Source organism: Manacus candei, unplaced genomic scaffold (genome assembly GCF_025592945.1).
Source record: "Manacus candei isolate 608988 ecotype Guabito, Panama unplaced genomic scaffold, ASM2559294v1 h1tg000053l, whole genome shotgun sequence".
Classification (NCBI taxonomy): Eukaryota; Metazoa; Chordata; class Aves; order Passeriformes; family Pipridae; genus Manacus; species Manacus candei.
In genome coordinates this window covers 4,170,905-4,191,216 of record NW_026138101.1, presented here as the reverse complement: position 1 = coordinate 4,191,216, position 20,312 = coordinate 4,170,905, and the positions used below count along the sequence as shown (strand labels likewise).

General features: G+C 44.1%; 1 protein-coding gene across 2 annotated transcripts in view; it reads right to left on the bottom strand.

Moving 5' to 3' along the window:
* The window catches only part of RSPRY1 (ring finger and SPRY domain containing 1), a 37,211-nt gene extending 17,102 nt beyond the window's left edge, over positions 1-20,109 (bottom strand). Inside the window, exons 1-6 of one of the 2 annotated variants that reach the window (XM_051801905.1) lie at positions 20,004-20,056; positions 14,903-15,004; positions 8,525-8,718; positions 5,986-6,482; positions 2,416-2,468; positions 925-1,037 (exon numbers count right to left, since the gene is read on the bottom strand). In XM_051801905.1, the coding sequence (XP_051657865.1) occupies positions 925-1,037; positions 2,416-2,468; positions 5,986-6,332 (513 nt within the window). In that variant the 5' untranslated portion in view covers positions 6,333-6,482; positions 8,525-8,718; positions 14,903-15,004; positions 20,004-20,056. Of the gene's footprint in view, positions 1-924; positions 1,038-2,415; positions 2,469-5,985; positions 6,483-8,524; positions 8,719-14,902; positions 15,005-20,003 lie in introns of both variants that reach the window. The other variant, XM_051801906.1, reaches the window with a different exon arrangement.
* Between the last annotated feature and the right edge of the window lie 203 nt (positions 20,110-20,312).

Here is a 20,312-nt window from a genome sequence, read left to right as displayed (position 1 = left end):
AAGTTTCTAGTCATGGCTTTGCTTTCAAAATAATGCTGCAGCTTGTGTGACAGTCAAAATACATTGCTCATGTTCAAAAGTCTCAGATGCCTTTAATCAATAGCCAAGAGGAAACAAACCCATTTCAGGTAGTTCTCCAGCCACTCATGCAACCAGCTTTTTATATCCCTAACATCACCAGTGGAAAACTAAAACTGGCAGCATCAGTAGCTTGAGAAATGAAAGCTGCAATGATGTGATCATCGATTTCTGAAGAAGTGAGATCATGACAAGCATTTTAAGACAGACAAGTTCATTATGTTTAGTATGTTGAAGCACTTGAAGCTCTCACTAACCCACCTGTACCAACAACACTATGAACACCCTAGGTCATTTTTCCATCCCAAACCAGATTAGTGGTTGGTAAACAAAAATAAAAATATTCTAATTAGCCAAAACGATATAGAGATATTTGATAGTAAAAAAAATGTCACTTGTTTTAACTTCACACACCCCCTTGTGCTGCATTCCTTACGTGCAGGGCAGGAACAAATTCAATAGTGATTTGTAAATGTGCAGCTTTCTGAAGGGGAGAACAAAAGGGCAGAACTTGTTCAGCTTTTGCAGCACCTGCACAGCACAGGGCTGTTTGTACCACACGGCAGGGGAGGGCAGCCAGAAAAACAGCTACAGACCAAAGACCTCTTGTTCTTTCCTATAAACCATTTTTTTTTTTGAGGGGTTGGGGGGGAAAATGCTTCTAGCATTAATTAGCACTTAGATACCAAGTCACCACAAATGACTCAAAAGTGAAGGTAATACCCATTTTCTGAACCACAAACAGTCTTGCATCACTGGTGAAACCCACCCAGAAGAGATCACGGGTGTGGCAACCACGAGTAACCGACCTTCAGCCACAGAGAAATACATTTGCTTTGGACTCACTTTTGTTGGCAGTGGACATTCATCAAGTAGTAGCGTTATAACAGCTGGTCCCAGGGGATCTTCTAATGGAATAACTCTAATTAAAGATTGGACAACTTCCAACCAGCCTTCATCTGTCAACCACAAAACAGAAGCGACGCTCAGAATTAACACTGTGATTCTGAAGTGTCCAAAATACATCCCCAAGTGTAAACTGAAAAATCCTCCAAATTACCCAGCGGGTTTGCAGATGCCAGTTTACTTTTTACATCACTACTTTGCACTACTTTAGAGGTTTAAATTCCAGAAGGAAAAAAAGCTTACAGGAGCTTGGGTTACAGTGAACACCTGTGCTGTTTGGAGAGTAGTCTTGCCCAGGCAATTCTTTAGTTCCCACTGCTATTAGGAAGGGCTGCTCTTGGTGCACTTTGTTCTAGTGTGATACTCAAGAGTTCAGCATCCAGTGCCAACTCTTAAGTGTTAAAAGCAGCATCAACAGTGACACTGATCCACAATCAGATCACTCTTCCTGAGTTCCCTCAAGTAACATGAGTTTGTGCCATGCCTGCTGGTCTAGAGAAAATTTGTTTTCCTAAAGAACAGCTCTCCCTGTTGAATGAGTTAGACAAGGGCTTTTGCTTGCAAGAAAACAACAATCCACATATGTTAACCTACCAATAAAGTAAACAGATTTGGATTTACAAGAAAGAAATTTCCTTAGAAGTGAAAATAAAGAAAGTCTGTATCTGTATACAGGCAATTGAGGCTGAAGTGATGTTGCTGCCCTCAACAATGACAGGAACACAGCAGCAACACATTGAGGTTTGAGTTTTGTCAGCACATTCCCCCAAAAAGCATTTTACTGAACTGCTGTAATATCTAACCAGGTTGGTAAATTTATTTTAATACAGAAATAGATTTCCTAAGACCAGTATCAACTCTACTGGTAGAGAGACTAAAATTCATCTAAACCAGAAGTTTGGTGGAGGTCTTGAGCTGGGAGAATTTCTCTACTGTAACAAAGATAGAAGAGCCCCTGCACAAACTTGGTTCATCTTGCAGGAGCACTTAGGGACAGAGTTAGAACAAATACATCAGTAAAGCAGAGGTCTAAGGTCAGCAAAACCCAAACCCAACCAAAGAGTATGTGCTATTTGAGGACACCAGAGCATGTGGGCTTAAACCATGTCCACACTGACATATTAGGCTGTTCCTGCCTTAGCTGCAAACTGCCATTCTTTGTGGCTTATGGTTTAATGCCACTGACATTGGCTCCTTCTGGAGAGTTCACGTGGGAAGTTTAATGGAGTCAAAGAAACTCAGGCAAATGCAGTGAGCTCAGTGAGGCCTCTAAAGGGCAAAATTGTATTCTGGATCCCCAGAGCTATAGCAAGTTGTACCACATCCTGCTAGCATGTATTTTTCTTTGCAAAGAAAAGAGGGCTCTGGGGTTTGGGTTTTTTTTTTTGCTTAGGAGTCACAACTGAAATGTCCAACACAATGCCTTGATACCTGTTTCTGCCATTTCATGCAACGTGATCATTGAATAAGGAGGCTCCTGGTCACTGAAAGAGATATTACACAGGTCAAAATTTATGCACAGTCATCAACATAATATGCTGAATAAAATGATAATGCACAGACATGAAACAAATCCAGGAACTGTTTAACAAAAGGATGTTACACAGGCTGCAGAATGCTAAGGCCACTTTCAGGTCTGAAACACAGATGGGATTTGAGTCTTTCTTTGGCTCAAAGTCAACATCTGCATATCTGCAACAGCTGCTAAGTGGAATTGTGATCCCCATCTGCAAGTCTAAAAGCTGAATGTAATGCTTAGGCTGAGTGCTGTTCATTAGCAGGGTTCCTCAGAGCACATAACAGGAGACTGCACGTCAGGGGTCATGAAGTGAACCAAGAATTGCACAAGGGGCATCGCTTCTTCTCTGCTAAATATATAAATATTAAAAGAACTGAAAGGCAAGCCACCTAACAGTATCACAGCCTACAAACAAGAGCTGATAAAGAAGATGTTAAGGCAGTTTAACAGAAGATATTTAACCAACCCCCTTTCCAACATGTAAAACAAAAAGTTGAACAGATCATCTCCTCAGTCTGGTTTGCTGGAGCAAGGACACGAAGCCACAGCCAGGTCTGGGTATCCGTGCAGGCACTGCCCCTGAAAGTACCTAAAGCAAGATGCCAAAATCCTGTTCAGTAAGCACCTCAAAGGTCCAGAAAAAGCTTATGCAGCAGCATGTCCTAAAATGCCTTATTCAGTGCTCCTTAGGCGCTGGGAACTAACCCAAGGCTTAGACTTCCACGTTCCACACTCACTTTCTATCACACAGCTCTGGAATGAAATTGGAAATGCAAAATACAGAGGACTTTTAGAAAATTTCAACAGGCATTAATTACACAGATAATAGAACTACCTACCTAGGAGGGATTAATTATCAAAGGGAAAAAAATCTCAGTTTTGATGAAATATATGTATGATGTAAATACATGTTTTTCTTACAAAGAAAAAAAAAGGGATTCTTAAATATTTCCTCAAGAAAATGCTAAAGTGAAGTTTAACCCATTTTTATATTGTCACATTTAAAACAAAGAGTTGAATTATGGGGTTTTTTTTTTTCCTCCAAGCATATCCACCTTTCTTCTGGTAACTAATCTCCCCAGCAGGAAAAAGAAGTGCAATACTGCAGGCAGAACTACCTCAAGAGAGAGGATATAAAGATTCAAAGAAAGAAGAAAAAAACTCCAACCGTAAGTACAAGTAAAAGCTATGATTAAAAAGGATGAATTTTTTTCTGCAAGTTTTCTGATTCCATCATGGGTAGCAGGTGTTGGCAGTACTGACACTGAGCAAAAGACAGTCCTGCCCCACTAATTTGTCATTTTAACCACTTAATTTCCAAACATGCCCCCCAGCCCACACCTTCCTCATTTTGAAACAAAACAGCCATTTTTCTAATTTCTTAGTTTGCAAAGTAGTTCTTCATATAAGCTCTATAATGTAGAATTTATCCTTCTGAATCTAGGAAATTAAACTGAGCTCCTTTCTAGAAGAAAAGAAAAAAAATCAGTTGTCAGATAGTTTTTTGACAGATTTGATAAAACCAACCAAAAAAAACCCACCTCAAGAAAAAACAAGTAGCAAACAGAGAAAGCAATTGTTCATTGCAGATCACAGTGCAACAACTTAATTTACAATTCATCTCACAGTGTTCCCATATATTATCTTTCAGTACAGTTTAGAAAAAAATTTTCAGATAAAGAATTTTGCCTCCCATTTTTTGGCCATCTTTTGCTCCACAGCCTGGACTTCTAATCTGCTGTTACTTCTTACATTGTTTTACTTTAGTTCAGCTTTATGCTTGCACATTTTTTGACATGAAAAGAGATTTTTAAGCTTCCCTAACATTTTCTTCAGTTGTGGCGTTTTCAAAACTGAAAAATCAGGCTCTAGGAGGAACAGGTGGTAATGGAACATGCTTATTCCTACAGTCTCTCATCCCTGAGGGGGGCAGTGGACAGGAGAAATCAGACTTCAGTCTGCAGCTACATAATGGGAAAGAACAGACAGGACAGTCAGGTTCTTCTGAGAGAGGCCTGTGTTGGAACATGGGAAATTCTAACTTTTAAACATATTTAATTATTTAAAACATGGAAGTGGTCAAACACTGGAACTGGGACCCAAAGAGGTGGAGAATCTCTTTATTCTGAGTGTGTTCAACACTTGACTGGATAGAACCACCTGCTCTGGCTAAGCCTGGGTTTTATGCAGGGTTTTATGCTGGAGTGGATGAACTTCAAGAGGTCCTTTCCAACCAATGTGATTATACGACTCTAAAGTTTTTCACTACAGTCTGCATTAAAAAAAAAATACAGTAGCTTCAGGAATTAGTCAGAAAAAGGACTCCAGGGGCAGTGAAATAACTATGCTTATTGTCCCTCAGTAGCATAGGAAAGTGCTTAGAAGATTACAAAACTGATTGCAAGACCCACAGGAACAGGATCAGCTGTGCACAAAAGTGTTGTGAAACAGCTTAAGGAGCTGAACTTGGGGAAAGGGGAAGGCATGCAGGATTAGGCAGAGACTTTCAAAAATGTTTGCCATGATTTTAACTTAATGATCTGAAGACAGACCACAAAATAAAGCCTGTTAAAAAACCCACAGACACACACCTTAGATTTAAATGTTCATGAAAAACATCGGTCCTGGTATTTCTATTTAAAGCATTTTACAGCAGGAAGAGAAACTCTTCTGCAGGAGCATTCCAGAGTCGATGCAGGTGTATGAATCAAGACTCATTTATTCTGAGCTTTATCCACCTTAAACTCAAGCCCCAGCTGTGAAGCTAGAATAGTGTTTTTCCTTCTGTTCTGGTCTTTCCAATTCCTAGCCTGCACCTAACCCAAAAGGTGATGAGCTAATTTAACCCATCACTTTTAAGGTCCTTTCAAAGCTTTTTAGAAAGCAACACAAAACCAAAAAATAAGGATGAACCTGTAAATATCCTCCACACCCTTAATGGATGCTTTGAGCATGCAAGGAATGCAATACTGGGATTGTGAGTTGGGCAGTCACAACATGTGATCTTAAAAAAGCAGTCAGACTCATAACTGGAAAGAAAACCTCAGTCTGTTTATCCAGGCTAACAAAGATCAAAGTTTTCCTTAACCGTTTCCAAAGAAGAAAATAAAGCCTGAAAACAGAAAATCTGAACAACCAACTTTTAGGACAGAAGTTCCCAAACTCTGGAGTGTTCATTGCTTCCTAAACTGTGTAATCTCTTTTAGGTAAGAAATACTGAGTACACTCCTCATCCCACCTGGGTGTAGGCCCATGCAGGAACTGTGAGAAAGCTCCTCAGCTCCTGGAAGAGTCTGTACCTGGGCACTCAGGAGCTACTTCTGTTACCTAGGAAAGGTGCTCCTCTCCTAAGCCTCCAGGTGGAAACACACGGCTGCTTCAGGGAGGGTCAGGTGTAGATCGGTGAGAGGATGGAGCCACAGTTTGAGAGGAGACAAGAACATTTTCATTCATGTTGAATTATTCCTTGAGGAGGTACTTACTTATCTACCAACGTCCGAATTACAGCCAGTGTGTCAAGTACCAGCCCATCCACATTCTGTTTTTTCCTCCTTGGCTCATGGGGCCCTCGACCCCTCCTGGGTGGACGGACAGGGTCCCTTGGGTGGCTTCTTGCCTCAGGGATGTGTGCTCTGCTGTTCTCCGTTTGCCGGCCCTGAGACTCCACGTTGTCCTCTGCTCCGCTGTCGTCGCGGCAAACGCACGAGTTTCCCATGTTTCCAGCCCCCAAGGCTCCCAGCAAACGGGGAATGTGGTGCTCTAGAGTCAACAGCAAACCTTGGAAAAGGCTTCTGCTAGCATAGAACACAGCCAAAGCAACTACAATCATCTAGGAAGTTTTAAGAGAAAAGTTTGTGTGATCTTGAATTGAGACCTTTTCGCATTATAAGCGTTGCTACCAGCTGGAATGGATGGGAAGGCGGAGACTTTAGTTGCCGATAGAATCGCTCAAAACTCACATTGGTCATCAGAGGGAGGTCTGAAAAAGCAAACCCAAAACAAGAGTCAGTGTTATTACTGCTAATGAATAACAGAAGGATTCCTGTTTTAGTAAACAGGACCGGTCTTGGTGGACGAAGCACCGAGAAAACATAAGGCTTGTACCTGAAGTGTATTGTGGGGAGAGGGAAAGGAAGGAAAAGGAGGAGGAGGAAGTTCCCTTGGTAAGTAGCTCTCGCCCACGCACCATTCCTTTCTACACTACCTATTATTTCCCAATTCTTTCATGGTTTCTGGATGCAGAGGAACAAGTTTGTCCTTAAACTGAGCACACTGCCATCCTCTAAGTCCCAGTTATCGACAAACCAGTTACATTTACCCTTTATAGAGACACACAGCTTATGCCACTCCAATAAAGGCTGAACATTTAAAGGTTCTCATTTCACATCAGGAACATTCAGTAACATTTCCAGACTTCATAAAATAGACAAAATTGTAAAGAACTAATCTTGAAGCTGTGGTCTATCTCAACAAACAAGAAATTTAACAAGGAAACATTTAGTTCATCTGTGTATAAAACACACCTTTTTGGAATGTGCCTACATCTACGATTCTCACACAAAGAAGCACCAAGTACCAAAGCTGAAATAAGCAGGAATTACAGACACCATGTTAATGCCTACAGATCTAACTGAGATTCTGAAAGGGGTGTTGTATGCCTGTTTGGATCTAGTGTCAAACCAATCTTCCCTTTTTGGGAATGAAGACTAACTCAATCATTCTTCTGCTCCTGATTCAAATGATTTGGACCAAATACAGGCCCAGTAGCAACCAAGATTGTAGGGCAATCCCTTCAAATCATTACATTGAAAATGCAAGAGCAAAAGGATTCAAAGCCCCATTTCATTACCAGTTATGTTTCAATCCACAGGGCATATTGTTATAGAACATTACATTAAGTGTCAGGTAAAATAAAGCCCTGCAAAAGACACGATTTCACTCCTTAAACACTTCAAGCATGTCAGAATAAATAAGTAATTTTTATCCTTTTAAGAATCAAGTTTAACATTTATACTAGAAGTTATGGTGAATATCTTGTAATACATTATTATTCTACAATTATGAAATAATCTCTTTAACGTGTAGCTCCATAAAGTTAAAAGAAAGTCAAAGAGAGCTGACACCTTTCAAATATGAAAGGCCCCCACCATTGGGGCCAACTGGCAACTGTGCCATTGCTGGCTGCCCTTTGGGACAAGATCACAACAACATTATTTGGGAAGCCAGACACTGGTCACAGGAGCGAGTCTTGGGTTGTCAGCTGTCACTGGAAAAGCACAAGCTCTCACAGGCTCTTCTGTGTTTGAAGTATGTTATCTTCTTGTGGCACAGTGAAATGTTCAGTGTTAAGAAACTAACTGTAGGTTAACTAAGAAAAAAAACCTAATTCCTCAAGGGATATTACTTGCAAAAAAAAAAAAAGTAATACGAGATCTTGATTTCTGGTTCAAGAAATTCCTAAGATCATTAGAAGGGGGTTTCAGCATCACATCATGCTTGCCTTACACCCTAAACAGTTTGACCACCAGGCTCTGAGTCTTTCCATCTGTTATCTTCTCAGTCAGCAAGTCACAAGCAGATGAGAGGTGCCAGTACAGACTGCAAGGATCTCAAACAGAATTGTGTAAGATCACAACTGGTTCAAATGCCTTTTTTTTTTTTTAAAGAGCTACTTATGGTAAATGCAAAACATGTCTTCCTAGTGAAAAAATATGCATATATTTATGAACCTAGATCATTTAAGGACATTTTAGCAAGATAATGCTGAAGTGTAAAAGTGTTACAGACTTAGAATATGGGTAAAGCTGTTCTGCAGCTTACAAAAACATTGACACAGTGAATCTATCTTGTCATCAAAACAAGTATGGAAAAGCTGTATTTTAGGGATTAGCAATGAGTAAGAACCTACCTAAAGAAACAAAAATAGACATAAGTCAAGATTAAAACTGATTATTGAATCCTAGGTTTTTCTAGTTGACAGCTTAGAGCATGATTAGAAACAGGTGATTATGATCAACTCACCCGTAAGTTTGCTTGGTTCAGGAACAGTTGGGGTTGCTCACAAAGTGCTGTCACACAAGTGGACTGTCCTTCTTCAGGGCACAAAGTCATATCCAGGAAAGGCAGGGCTGTGGGAGCCTTTATGGTGGGCAGTGAGTCATTACAGCTGACTCTGCTTTCACTTCTAGGAGAAGAGTCTCTGCTCTGAAGAGTCCCTGAGAACAGACAGGAAAGAAAGAACAATTCACTTGGAAACTGCACCTAAGGTAGATGAACTCCACCTCCTCCCCACACCTGCCATGCTGGTATTTTCAGCTCCATTCAGCCTTTACAGGGGGAATTCTCTCAAAGCTCCAAAAACCAGTTTGTCATCTAGTAGCTTTAGGACAAGACACGGACATAGAAAACCCAGTCCGTTTATACAGCCCTGGCATTCCAGATACCACAGCACCAAGTGCAGAGCAGTGACCAACTCCTCCCCTCAAATTACAGCTTACAGGAGGAAGAAGAGAAGCAATAATATCTGCTCCAGATCACCCTCAAGTAGAGACAGCAGAAAAGTACACTATAAAAGTTGATTAGATAATAGAAAGAGAGAAATGACAGGATAAACTCCCCTTATTTAGTAAAGAGCTGAGTTTGACAGCATTCACTTGGCTGTTGCTCACCATCACATACAAGGAGCTCATTGTCAAGCCTCAGACAAACTGAAAGACTAAATAATTAGGAACATAAGGTAGAAAAAAAAGATTGCTACAGATCTGCCTCACAAACCAGCTTGTTTGGCCAGAGTACGAATAAGCGCAAAGGAAAAACTTTTAAAAAGTCTTTTAACAGCAATGTACTAGATTGCATTTGAGCTGCCATAGTTTTTAAGGACATATTTACAACATTTTAACAAACTGACTTTATAGTAGGCTGCTGGTGGCCATCCCAACTCCCTCACTCTCACTGTTGAAGAGGACAGAGACATCACACCTCAGTTCAGGTCAGGTGCAGAAGGGAATGGCAATTGGAGTGACCAACTCTGCTCCTGCCCAAACTCTGAGACGTCAGAGGCACAGCCAAGACACGTAAGCAAAAGCATTTTGCACATCATGAAAGATGAAATATACTATTGCTTCAAAAAGAGGTAACGATCTCGGCATACAGAGGTGGAAAGAAATTCTAAAATCTAACTTCAATCCTAACTTTCACAAATCCCTGCTCTCAAAAGCTGGACCCAAAAAACTTTTTTTTTTTTTTGTTAACTCTAAAACCACTTAACACTCTACTTGAAAATATTGTGAATAAAATGGAAAGGGGAATTTTTTTTTAAAGACTCTGTCTAAACGAAGAAAAAAAAAATTCAAGGAGTAAAACAAGAATATCACAACAGCAGCATGGAGACAGGCCAAGATAAGCCTCCTCTCCTACCTGGCACAGATACTTCAAGCCAGGCATAACAACAAGCAAATGGTGAGAGACCAACAGGCTCCTTCCCAGTGGCCTGAGAGTCAATAGTTCAGTCTCTGGAGACAAAGGCTGCATGTTTGTTTTGCTGTTAAAACACAGCTAAGGAAAAGAACTAATCTTTCATAATCCGTTTAAATTCTTTTTCAGTAGTTACACAGCAAAGGGTCTCTGCAGCTGCTTTTAAAATTCAGCAGTCTTACATTATAAAGCTGTGACAAACTGTTAACCAAAGTGTACTAGTTTTCATAAGAATTATGCTACTGGAGGATTTAGTGTGGTTTGTGAGTATTACTTTTCGTGTTTTAGTATCACATCAAAACACTGTTTAATATGTTGAGAGCTAATGGCTAAGGGTCACCTAAGCAACAGCACAAGAATAGAGATAAGTTTCCCTGGGAGGCTGCTGGAACAGAAACCTATTGCCTCCTGTCAGGGCTCCAATAATATCATGCAAACACCATTTCCTTAAACAATTTGTGCAAGTGGAGTAGAACTGCAAGTCTTCAGATGAAGCAGCTGTGTGTGAAAACACCAGCAAGAGCTAAGCTACAGGGCAGAAACAGGCTCTCCACGTTAAAAGCTGTGATCCCTTTCCCCAAGATCAGTTAGATTTTTGTGCCATTCACATACACTACAATGCTGGAAAGTCCCATCTCAGCTGTTGTGCACTTGCCAGAGGAATATTCTTTGACAGATTTAGGAAGGCAAAAAGATTTGGAAAGCTGATCACAACAGCAGCCAGATTTATAAAAGTGACATTACTTTTATTTGACTTTGAAATTGTTTTTTTTTAATGAAAGATTGGGCCCACAGTTTTAAGTGCAAGAAACAGTCAAGGCAGCAGCCAGCCCTGGCCTCTCAAAAGGCAGGGCCATCCAGTCACTCAGCCATCAGATGTTACTTTGGGATGCAGGACTACAAATTTGCCAAAATTAGGATAAAAATACAAGTTTTTACTCTGTAAGAAGTAGCTGGTAGTGATACCTCTCACTGGACAGATGGTGTTGGAACACACAATGCCAGTGCCCAACACCTTCTCTCCTTTACACCAGAGAGCACCAAATGTCTGTCCTGGCTTATCTTGCCCTCAACAGAGCACCAGGATCAGGTGCCACTGGAGCTGGACACCTTCCCTGCATGGGAGGAAAGCAGCTGCAGCCTCCTGTATTCCCACACACCTCCACCAGCACCACGGACCATCCCCACCACAGCAAAGCAGCTGCTCTCCCACCAGGCTCAAGCACATCCATGGATGCACAAAGGGAGTTGCAGCCTCCACAGACTGACCAACCTGCCACAGCTGGAAGTCCAAGGAGGAAAGACAAAATCACCACCCATTGAAACAAATGCTATGTGAGTGGATTTGCACCTGCCTGGCAGCAGGGATGCCCAGCCTACCCCAGAGGGGCCTCCTCTGGATCATCCCAGCGAGCACTCCAATGGAGAAGTCGGCTCCCAGTGGCATCGGGCTCATTTCTCTGCAATGTGCAGCCCAGGAGTCGGTGATTCATCCCCTCAAATATTCGGTTACAGCCAACCATAATACTGCCTCACGATGGAAAATGCCTCTTCTTTCCATGAAATGGAGTGCACTGCCAAGCAAACAAAAAACCCCTCGTGCACATAAACAAGGAGAGAGGGTTTCAGCTACCGGAGCCACTTCTCCAGTTTCTGCCACTGTTACAAGAGTAAGACCAGTGATTCCTCCTCTCCAGCAGAGTAACACAGGAGCTCAGTCAGCAAACCCCACAGGAAAGTTGACAGCTTTTCAAATGCAAAACTGTGAGAGTTCTGGCCAGCAGCTTCCTATTAAGGAGATAAAACAATTAGAAATATTTCCTCAGCATTTCTTTCCCAAAGTGTGATGCTCCTAAAATGGAAGAGATGGAAACACTCGTGATGCCTGTCGGATGAAAAGTTCAAACTAGAAGGAAACACAGCTATGAATTGCTGCAAGATAATCAACTTTGATACAGGAATAAGAGGGAGAAGGAGCCTGTTTGCAACTACAAGCAACAAGGAGCATTTCCAGCTTTGAAATTACTGGGGTTGGTGATGAAAACCAAGAATTTCCAGTAAGTCACACGCAACTATAATGTGAAATGGAAACTTTCTCAGGAGATTGCATTGATGTCTGAGGTCAACCTCTCACCTGTAAGACTTGTGCAACTAAAGAGAAGGAGCTACTTGGTGTCCAGTGTGGCACCACGCAGCGCACGCAGTGAGGGAACCGCAGGTTTCAGGAGGAGGGAGTAAATGCTGTGCTGGTTCTTTTGCACTTAGTAACCAACCATCACATTGTGCAACCTGAAGCAAACCCCTAATTCAACTCTGTTTTCTTTAAAAATAACCTGGAGGGTTAAGACTGGTGTCAAAACTCGATGGGAAGCAGCATTTACTGGCATGCAGTGTGTCACAAAGCCACTGCCACAGTGGTTTGCTTTCCCGCTGCAGTGACAGCGCCCTACACTGAAAGCTGACTGACCTTGAGCCCGCTGGTTTCACAGAAAGGGAAAGACACTGATCAGGCCTCAAAGCTCTCCCTCTTCTTCCCATGTGTTTGTCCGTGAAAGCCCCCAGGGTTGTGCAAGGTTTATGCAAACAATCAGGCTTTAACCCTGCTTCTCTAGGTAACCTGTCTCCTCTAGGTAATTCAACTCTCCAAACATGGAGAAGTTGAGGGATCTGATCTCTTGTTTGACTTGATGTGATAACAGTCAAAGGAGAAAAAAGCAGCAGACGTTGCCTACCACCACAGTAGTTTCTTTTGCTGTAGACTCACTGTGAAAGTCTGATTTTATAGTCACTTGCACAATGCACTACTTTGTCTTTTCACTTCCCTTAAAGGAGTTTTTTAAACACCAAAGTTGCAACGTGGATTTAAAAGTGAAATTCACTTCTCATTTAGACTAGTGCCTCCAGAGTAGGCCTGGTGGAGATCCTGCCCCTGCACAGGATATCCCTTACCTGTGGATACAGAGACACCAGTGCTTAGGGCATGTCAGGCATCAGACTGTTCTGCTACAGCTCTTTCCGAAAGAGAGACTGAAGCATTAACCACCTTCTGAGCTTCCCCATCTCAGAGGTCATAATTTGTCATCTCATGATCATTTAGGTGGAACTGTCCTTTGTACTACGGCCTCCAGAAAAGCTCAGCTTTGCTTCATGCCTAACCCAGCGCTGGTATCGATCTGTGCTTCCCGGTTCCCAGCTCCCCAAACCATAGACAGATCGTTACATTTCTTATCAGAGACAGAGCTAAAGTTACGCTTTGAGGCGGATGAAAACACTTCTGAGATAACAATCATTTAAAGATAGTGGTATCTGACAGCTCAGTGAAGTTGAACAAAAGCTGCCTCCAGCAGGGTGACGTGGCCAGGCAGAGCTGAACAAGCTCAGCAGTTGCCCAAGGAGCAGAGCATAAAGCACTGCTTCAGAAGTGGCAGGAAGATAAGGATAACGCCCTGCAGATGGCAAGGAACACTAATCCTACAGACTGCAGGGATAAAAGCACACGAAATAAAATTGATTAGCTATACTATATTAAGTTTTGGCGCAGACATTCATTTGGAGGCTTACAAATAAATCTGTCAATTAATTCAAGTTAATCTTCCTCGCTGCGCAGAAAGTTACAGACGTTATCAATGTACAACTTTGACAAAAGCATTTGTGGCATTAGGATTCAAAATTAAAACAAAACCAAAAAACACACACACACACAACAAAAAGAAAAAAACTCTCCCAAAAAACCCACACATGAAATTCCAGAACAGACAACGCTGGGAGGAAAGTGTCTCTTTGGATAACAAGCAGAGGAGTAGAATTGCAGAGAAACTACACACACACACACACAAAAAAAAGGCATTTTTTAAAGTTTTATCTAGCAAATTTAATAACATTTCAGAAAGGATAAGGTTTTAGCTATATTACTATCCACTAACCAGTGAAAAAGTTCTCTTCAATCACGCTGAGGTCAACTCCTTGTAAACTACAATAATAGGTAATTAAGGCACCTTGTACATTAGCCAAAAATAAACCACAAAAGCATTTTGAGGGGCAACTCAAGAGACTGAGCAGCTCAGTCAGTCACAGTGTGGTCCTGCCTGGGACTAGCACAGAGGCATCAGTCATCACACCCTGAGCTCCAGGAAGATGCTACAAGGAGGGACTGCTGGAAGCAAGGACAGATTCTCGTCAGCAAACCACCAGCTTCATGTAACTGAGTGAGTGGTGGTAACCCAGAGTTTGCCTGTTTCTTGTCTGTAAACTCATATCAGTGCTTTTGTTTCTTATAAGGCAGAGCTGGGCCTGTTTTCAGCAGAAATTTGGGTACAGAACTACTCTGTAAAGGCAGAACGGTCTCCTGCTGCAGACCACAGAACTAAGCCCAGTTAGATGGCACGACTAAGCTATTAAGAATGCATAAAATTCACACATGCAAAACTGTTTTCAGTGTAAAATTTTGGTAACATTGCTGAAAAATTCAGTGATGTCCCAGTTGGAAGCCTGCATTGTCAGCTGTCTGACAACTGCCTCGCAGAGCAGAGCACGGAGCAGACAATGTCTAGACCCTCCTGTTCTCATCCCCGCCAAATGTATGCCTTTATGACACTGGCTATCATCTCAAACGTGGAAAACTAACAGCAGCAGGAAGCAGCCTGAAGAAAGTTCCATTTCTTGATAATTCAAGCAGCATCAGAGGATGGCCTGATCTCTCAGAGGCCAGAGCTGAGAGCCCCCTTTGTGGCTTCCTTGGCCACCACAGAAAGCTGGTAGGTCTCTGCCAGACAGAGCTCAGGACTGTACTGGCAGAGCAGGAGACATTCTTCTGATTCTCCTTCCTCCTGTGAGTGGATACAGTGACAGCTGCTCAAGAGACTGTCATCTGAGTCCAATACAACATGTAGGTCACTGGGGTAGCAAACCTGCCTCAGAAGCACTCACGGGAAGCGTGATTCCGGATCTGTCTGCACCCATCACCACAGCTCAAGTCTACAGATCCTGATGGACAGCTCTGGGCAGATCACTGCAACCCCCTGTTCTCACCTATTTTAAAACAAGAACAAAAAAACCTCAGCTTCATTTCTCCCCATTTATCTCTTCAGGTTCTACCTTGAGGACCTTTTCTCCCTGCCCTGCTGCAAGCCTGCCAGGAAAGTACCCTGCAGGAGAGATCCCGACGTGGATTAGCCAGCCACACAAGTGCTTCAGCCAGGTCTCACAGGTATCCTGCTCCAACCACTGAGCTGTGGTATTTTCTCCATAATGCTTTAAAGCCTCCCTCAGCATGAAGAAACTCAGAGGAAGTTGGTCAAGACTCCTGTGGCCAAGAAGGGGAAGGGGACGGAGTGCCTGGGACACGGCTCGGACAAGCATAGCTGGGTTAGGAAGTGGGAGGAAGATGAGTGTGTTCATGTTTTGCAAGACAGACTAAAAATGATGTAAACAACAGCGTGTACCATTTTAGTTAAAAAAAAAAAAAAGTAGAAAGCTCAAAAACAATTTTAAAAGCTTTCAAAAACCTGGTAACACCAGGAACGCGAACTCACCGTCACCGGGGGCTTCTCCTAAATAACTTTCTGAGGAATTTCAGGAGAATTTAATTAAATTGTTTTGATAATTACATGTAGACACAAATTCACTAATGTTACAAAGGGGTGAGACTCTACAGAGAGAACAACTCATCCGTTCAATTTTTTTTTTAATCTTTCACTCCAGGACTGATACACTGACCAGAGTTTGAGTGTAAACACACACACACACACACACCACTCTTCATTCACCATTAGGTGAATGTTTTTAAAAGCAGGGAACAATTCTAAGCCTTCTCCATGGCACCAGACAGCTTTGCCTTTAGAAAAAAAGAAAAGAGCAGCAGCAGGTTGCTGGGTTTTCTTTTTTCAATATCAGTTTCTAGCATGTCCCGCTGTCTACAGGAAGGTATAAGATACACACGAATGGTGCAGCCTCCTCCTGGCACCCAGTTCACTGGCTGCCCTCTAACCTATGATTCAAGCTGCAATAGTATCAGTTTGTGCCCATGCCCTGGAGCTGGCAATCCAAAAAGCCATGCCAGCACTTCAGATCAAAATGTCCTCGACTCTCGTCCTTTTTCTTGTGTCCAGCAAAACACCAAGACATTCCCTTACAGCGAAAGGGAAGCATTTCCTACAGCAAAGAAAAGCCTTGGAAAGGGAGAAAAACAGCTACAGTTGTGTTTCACACACTTAGAAACCACTGCATCTCCAAGGGGAGAGATTTATCAGGAAAAAGATGGATTTCTTGTCACTGATCATGGCGACTCACTGAACCCCACTTAATAAACACTAAAAACCAAGGAGCAGCAGCTCACCCCAGACTTTGGGCTGCCAGGTATCCCTTCTGCAGGGCAAAGCCATCGACTGCACAAAGTTCCCACGGCAAAGCTGCACTTCTAAAGCACAAGTCTGGCCACAGCAGTGGTAGATCAAGGGCAGGTGATTACGAGCACTGCTGAAGGGAGATCGTGACGCATTGGTCAGTCACACAACTTTATGAGTCATGCATGAAAATTTGACTTTTATTAGACCTCAGTGACATAATGAAGAATAGAAAAGGAAATAAGGATCATGCTGGCACAGCCACTGTCCTGCAATGCCAACTTTACAGTCCCTGCATATAAACCAGGAAAACAAAATATATTGTCAGGACACGGGGAAATGCAAACCACAAAGTGACACGACACAATTCTAATGAGATACTTGAACGACCAGGAGTCCCAGCACAGCACCTCTGCCTGCACTGCTTTAAAGCAAGGAATAAATTCAAAGGAAGAAAACACAAAAACCAGTTTAAAATGCTGACACAACATATTGATAATGGAGCAGAACAGGACAAATGTCATGACATTAGCTTGCCTTCGATTTCCTACTAGGGAACAGCATTTTATTTTGCTGCCTCTGCATCAAGAGGGAAACCAAACAGTGTATGTGATGAGCCTTGCTCCACTTTGTGAGGATACCACCACAGAGGTAAGTGGCCAACAGGAGATGTTTCCAAACACAGCACACTGTCAGCTAGGGGAGATACTGATATGAAAAGAAAATTGAATGAAGAAGCCTAAAAAGTTACAGACCAGCAAGCATTCCACAAATTGCTGCCTTCATCATGAACTTACTCCTTATGCTACTAAGTATCTTCCTTTTGTTCCTTGATTTTAACAAACAAAAAGCCTGAGAAAAATGGACTTTGATGCCACCTGATAGGCAGAATATGAGAGATGTCTTACTTTGCAGGAGGGAACCAAAATTATAAGTGATCTATTTCAGCACATCCATTAGGCTCACAGCAAATGAAACATGCTGAGAGCCAAAACCTTCTATGTGAAAATACTGGTAAGGTACCATGGGAGAGCACTGCAGGGTTGTGTAGGAAGCCATCACATCCCTCTAAGAGGAAAAGAAAAAAAAAGAGCATTAAGAAAAGCACAAAACAAGGTAACAGTGAGAATAAGGGAGCCACTGAGTGATCACTGAATTATGAGTCCATAGAGTAGGATACAAGAGTGGCTACCATGAAGCATTGCAGTCAAACTCCATGTATAGGAGGCTGAAAGTAAATAAAAAGGAAAGTTAAAGACCTCAACAAAACCAGTAGCCCCACCTGCCCATGAGCACACACTGATATCACAGCTGAAGATAAGTGAGGTGTGTGGATGAGGTAAATTAGGTCTATCAGCAATCTAAGAGTGGGTAAATAACCAAGACTAAGCTAATAAACAATCAGCAAGCATTGTGAAGAAAGCAAAACACAGCACTAAAATACCCTGGAGGAGCTTCCTACACAAGTGATGGACAGCAGGTGCTGAAAACTTTCTGTTGGCAGGAACCTCAGCAGAGAGTTTGGATGAAAAGGGGAGACGAGGAGCGATGGTGTAACTACAGTTGTGCTTCACCCAACGGAAAGACAACACACCAGGAGAAATACAGTCTGTTCAAGGACAACAATAACTGGGAACAAATAGCAGAGATGGGGGCACAAAGCAATAACAGCAATGTCCTAAAGGAAGGGACAGAAGAACGGGTGCCAGGAGGAGAAAGGACCTCTTTTGCTGAGTGGACCTCGGCAGAGAACAAAGACACAGGCAAAAGCACTTACAGAAGAATGGGCCTGATTTAGATCAAAGAACAGATCAATTCTTTGCATTTGGGTAAATGCAAAACAAAACCACAATGAACAGCACTGGAGACTCTTAAAATAATATGACAAGTTTTGAGAATGCACAGTCCTCCGGAAATCCACAGTCAAATGCAGGAGTCCAAGAGGACACAAGATGCAAAGGAATATTTCAAATGGCTCATAGGTGATGAGAACATCCACTGTTTAAAAATTTAAAAAATAGCAAAAATTGTAATACCAAGAAATAAACAAAGTCACAGCACACAAATGTATGAAGGTCTCCACATGACAATAACCTCACAGCACTGACGGATGTACAGAAAATTAGGAGTAAAGCAGAACTGAACTGAGGACCAGCATGACAAAAGAAAACAACACCAAAACAAATACGTGCATTTACTGCAAGATAGAGGACAAAACAGCTAAAAACCTGAGGCAAAGCCAGTGCTAAGTGGAAAAAAACCCCTTCTTATATTGAAGAAAACAAACACTGACACAGACAGAAAAGGAAAAAAACCCCCAGCAAACACACCAGCATTCAGAAACTGAGCAGTATCTACAAGGCTGAATAAATTTAGGAGAGAAAAGGCAGCTCTTATGTCTGTGCTTTTACATGGACCGAAGTTCCACTGTGTGAGAAAAACTGATAAATGCAGGGTGAGCACCAAAATGAACTCTGGGCTCAGGGAAGAGATTTTGCAAAAACGAAACAGAAAATGCAAAATATGACTACAGTCATTCTCAGGACCTACATTAAGACTCTGCCCGGAAGGGACACTGCACCTAATGCTGCATAACAGAGGAAAAGAAACAGTAGTTTCTAAAAAGAGGGGGTAAATGAAGATGTGCAAGATAGAAACAGTGATCAGAAGGATAGAATCAAAGGGCTTAAAAGAGAAACTCATGCTCGATGTGGGCATAACACAAGCGGTGAAAAGACCAGCTTTATAAGCACTGAACTGTGAGAGCAGAGCCCTGTTGTCACCACCGGTGGCAAAGGTGCCTCTGCCTAACCTATCACCCAAGAACGCAAGACAAAAGGTCCAGATAAACGAGTGCATTTGGTGGCTCACTCCACACCTCTCTATCTTCCCTGTAAAGGCAGAAAACCTGCTCTGCAGAAATATTCGCACACTGAGAGCGATGAACCCTTTTCACCATTCTGACTCGTCACATCAATAGAACGATATCCAGGGGCTCCACAAAACCCCGCCACGAGCCCCCGGAGCAGCAGGTCGAGCCCGCGGTCCCTCCATCCGATGCCGCTTTGCCCCTCGCACACCAGAACAGCCGTGGAGCCAAGTCCCTGTTTTGCAAGTCATACGAGCCCCCGGGAGCTCTCCGGGCACCCGGGAGGCGCCGTTAGGAAGTTCCAGCCCCTCCCGGCCCCGAGCAGCGCCGGTCCCGTGTTCCGCACCCACCGAACCCCGGCTTCATTCAGCCTCTGCCGCTTTCTTTAGCGGGCTCCGAACTCCAGCTCTGCCCAGCCCCGGGGCCTCCGGGAGAGCCCAGGGACGAGAGCCCATCTGGGCTCTGCCCGCTGGCTGCCCTCCCCGGGGGGAACCGGTGGCCGCAGCGAGGGAACCCACACCCGCGGGGGGCACCGGCACCCACCAGCAGCACGCCGGGACCCCCGGGCCGCCGCCCCGGGCGGGGGGCTGCACTGGCCCGGCCCCTGACCCACCCGGGACCAGCCCCGGCGACCCCCGTGGGAGCGGAGTGCGGGGTGGGGGGAGCACGGTCCCCTCCCTCGCCCTCCGTCGCCAACCCACGGCAGCACCGGGGCCACCAGCGGGGCCACCCGCGCCCAGCCCGGCACTGTCGCTTTCCCTCAGCGCGGTGCGCGCCGCGCCTCACCGCACCGCCACCAGCGCCTGCTCCGCCTCACCTGCCCGCGGTCCCGCCGGGAGCGCCGCGGGGCCGCCGCGCACCCCGCCCGAGCCCCCGCGCGGCCCCGGCCCGGCGGCGCCGCCGCTCCTTTGTGCCGAAAGATGGAGGCGACTCACGGCGCGGCCCCGCCCCGCCCGCGGGCCCCGCCCCCTCCACGTCGGCCCCGCCCCCCGCCGTCTCCCGGGCGACCCGCCCCGCCTCCCCGGACCCCGCCCCCGCCGCGAGCGCCTCGCCCAATCGCGGCGCGGGGCCGCCCTGACGCGCGCCCGCCCAGCCAACCCGCGGCCCCTCCGCGCGCCGCCCGGCC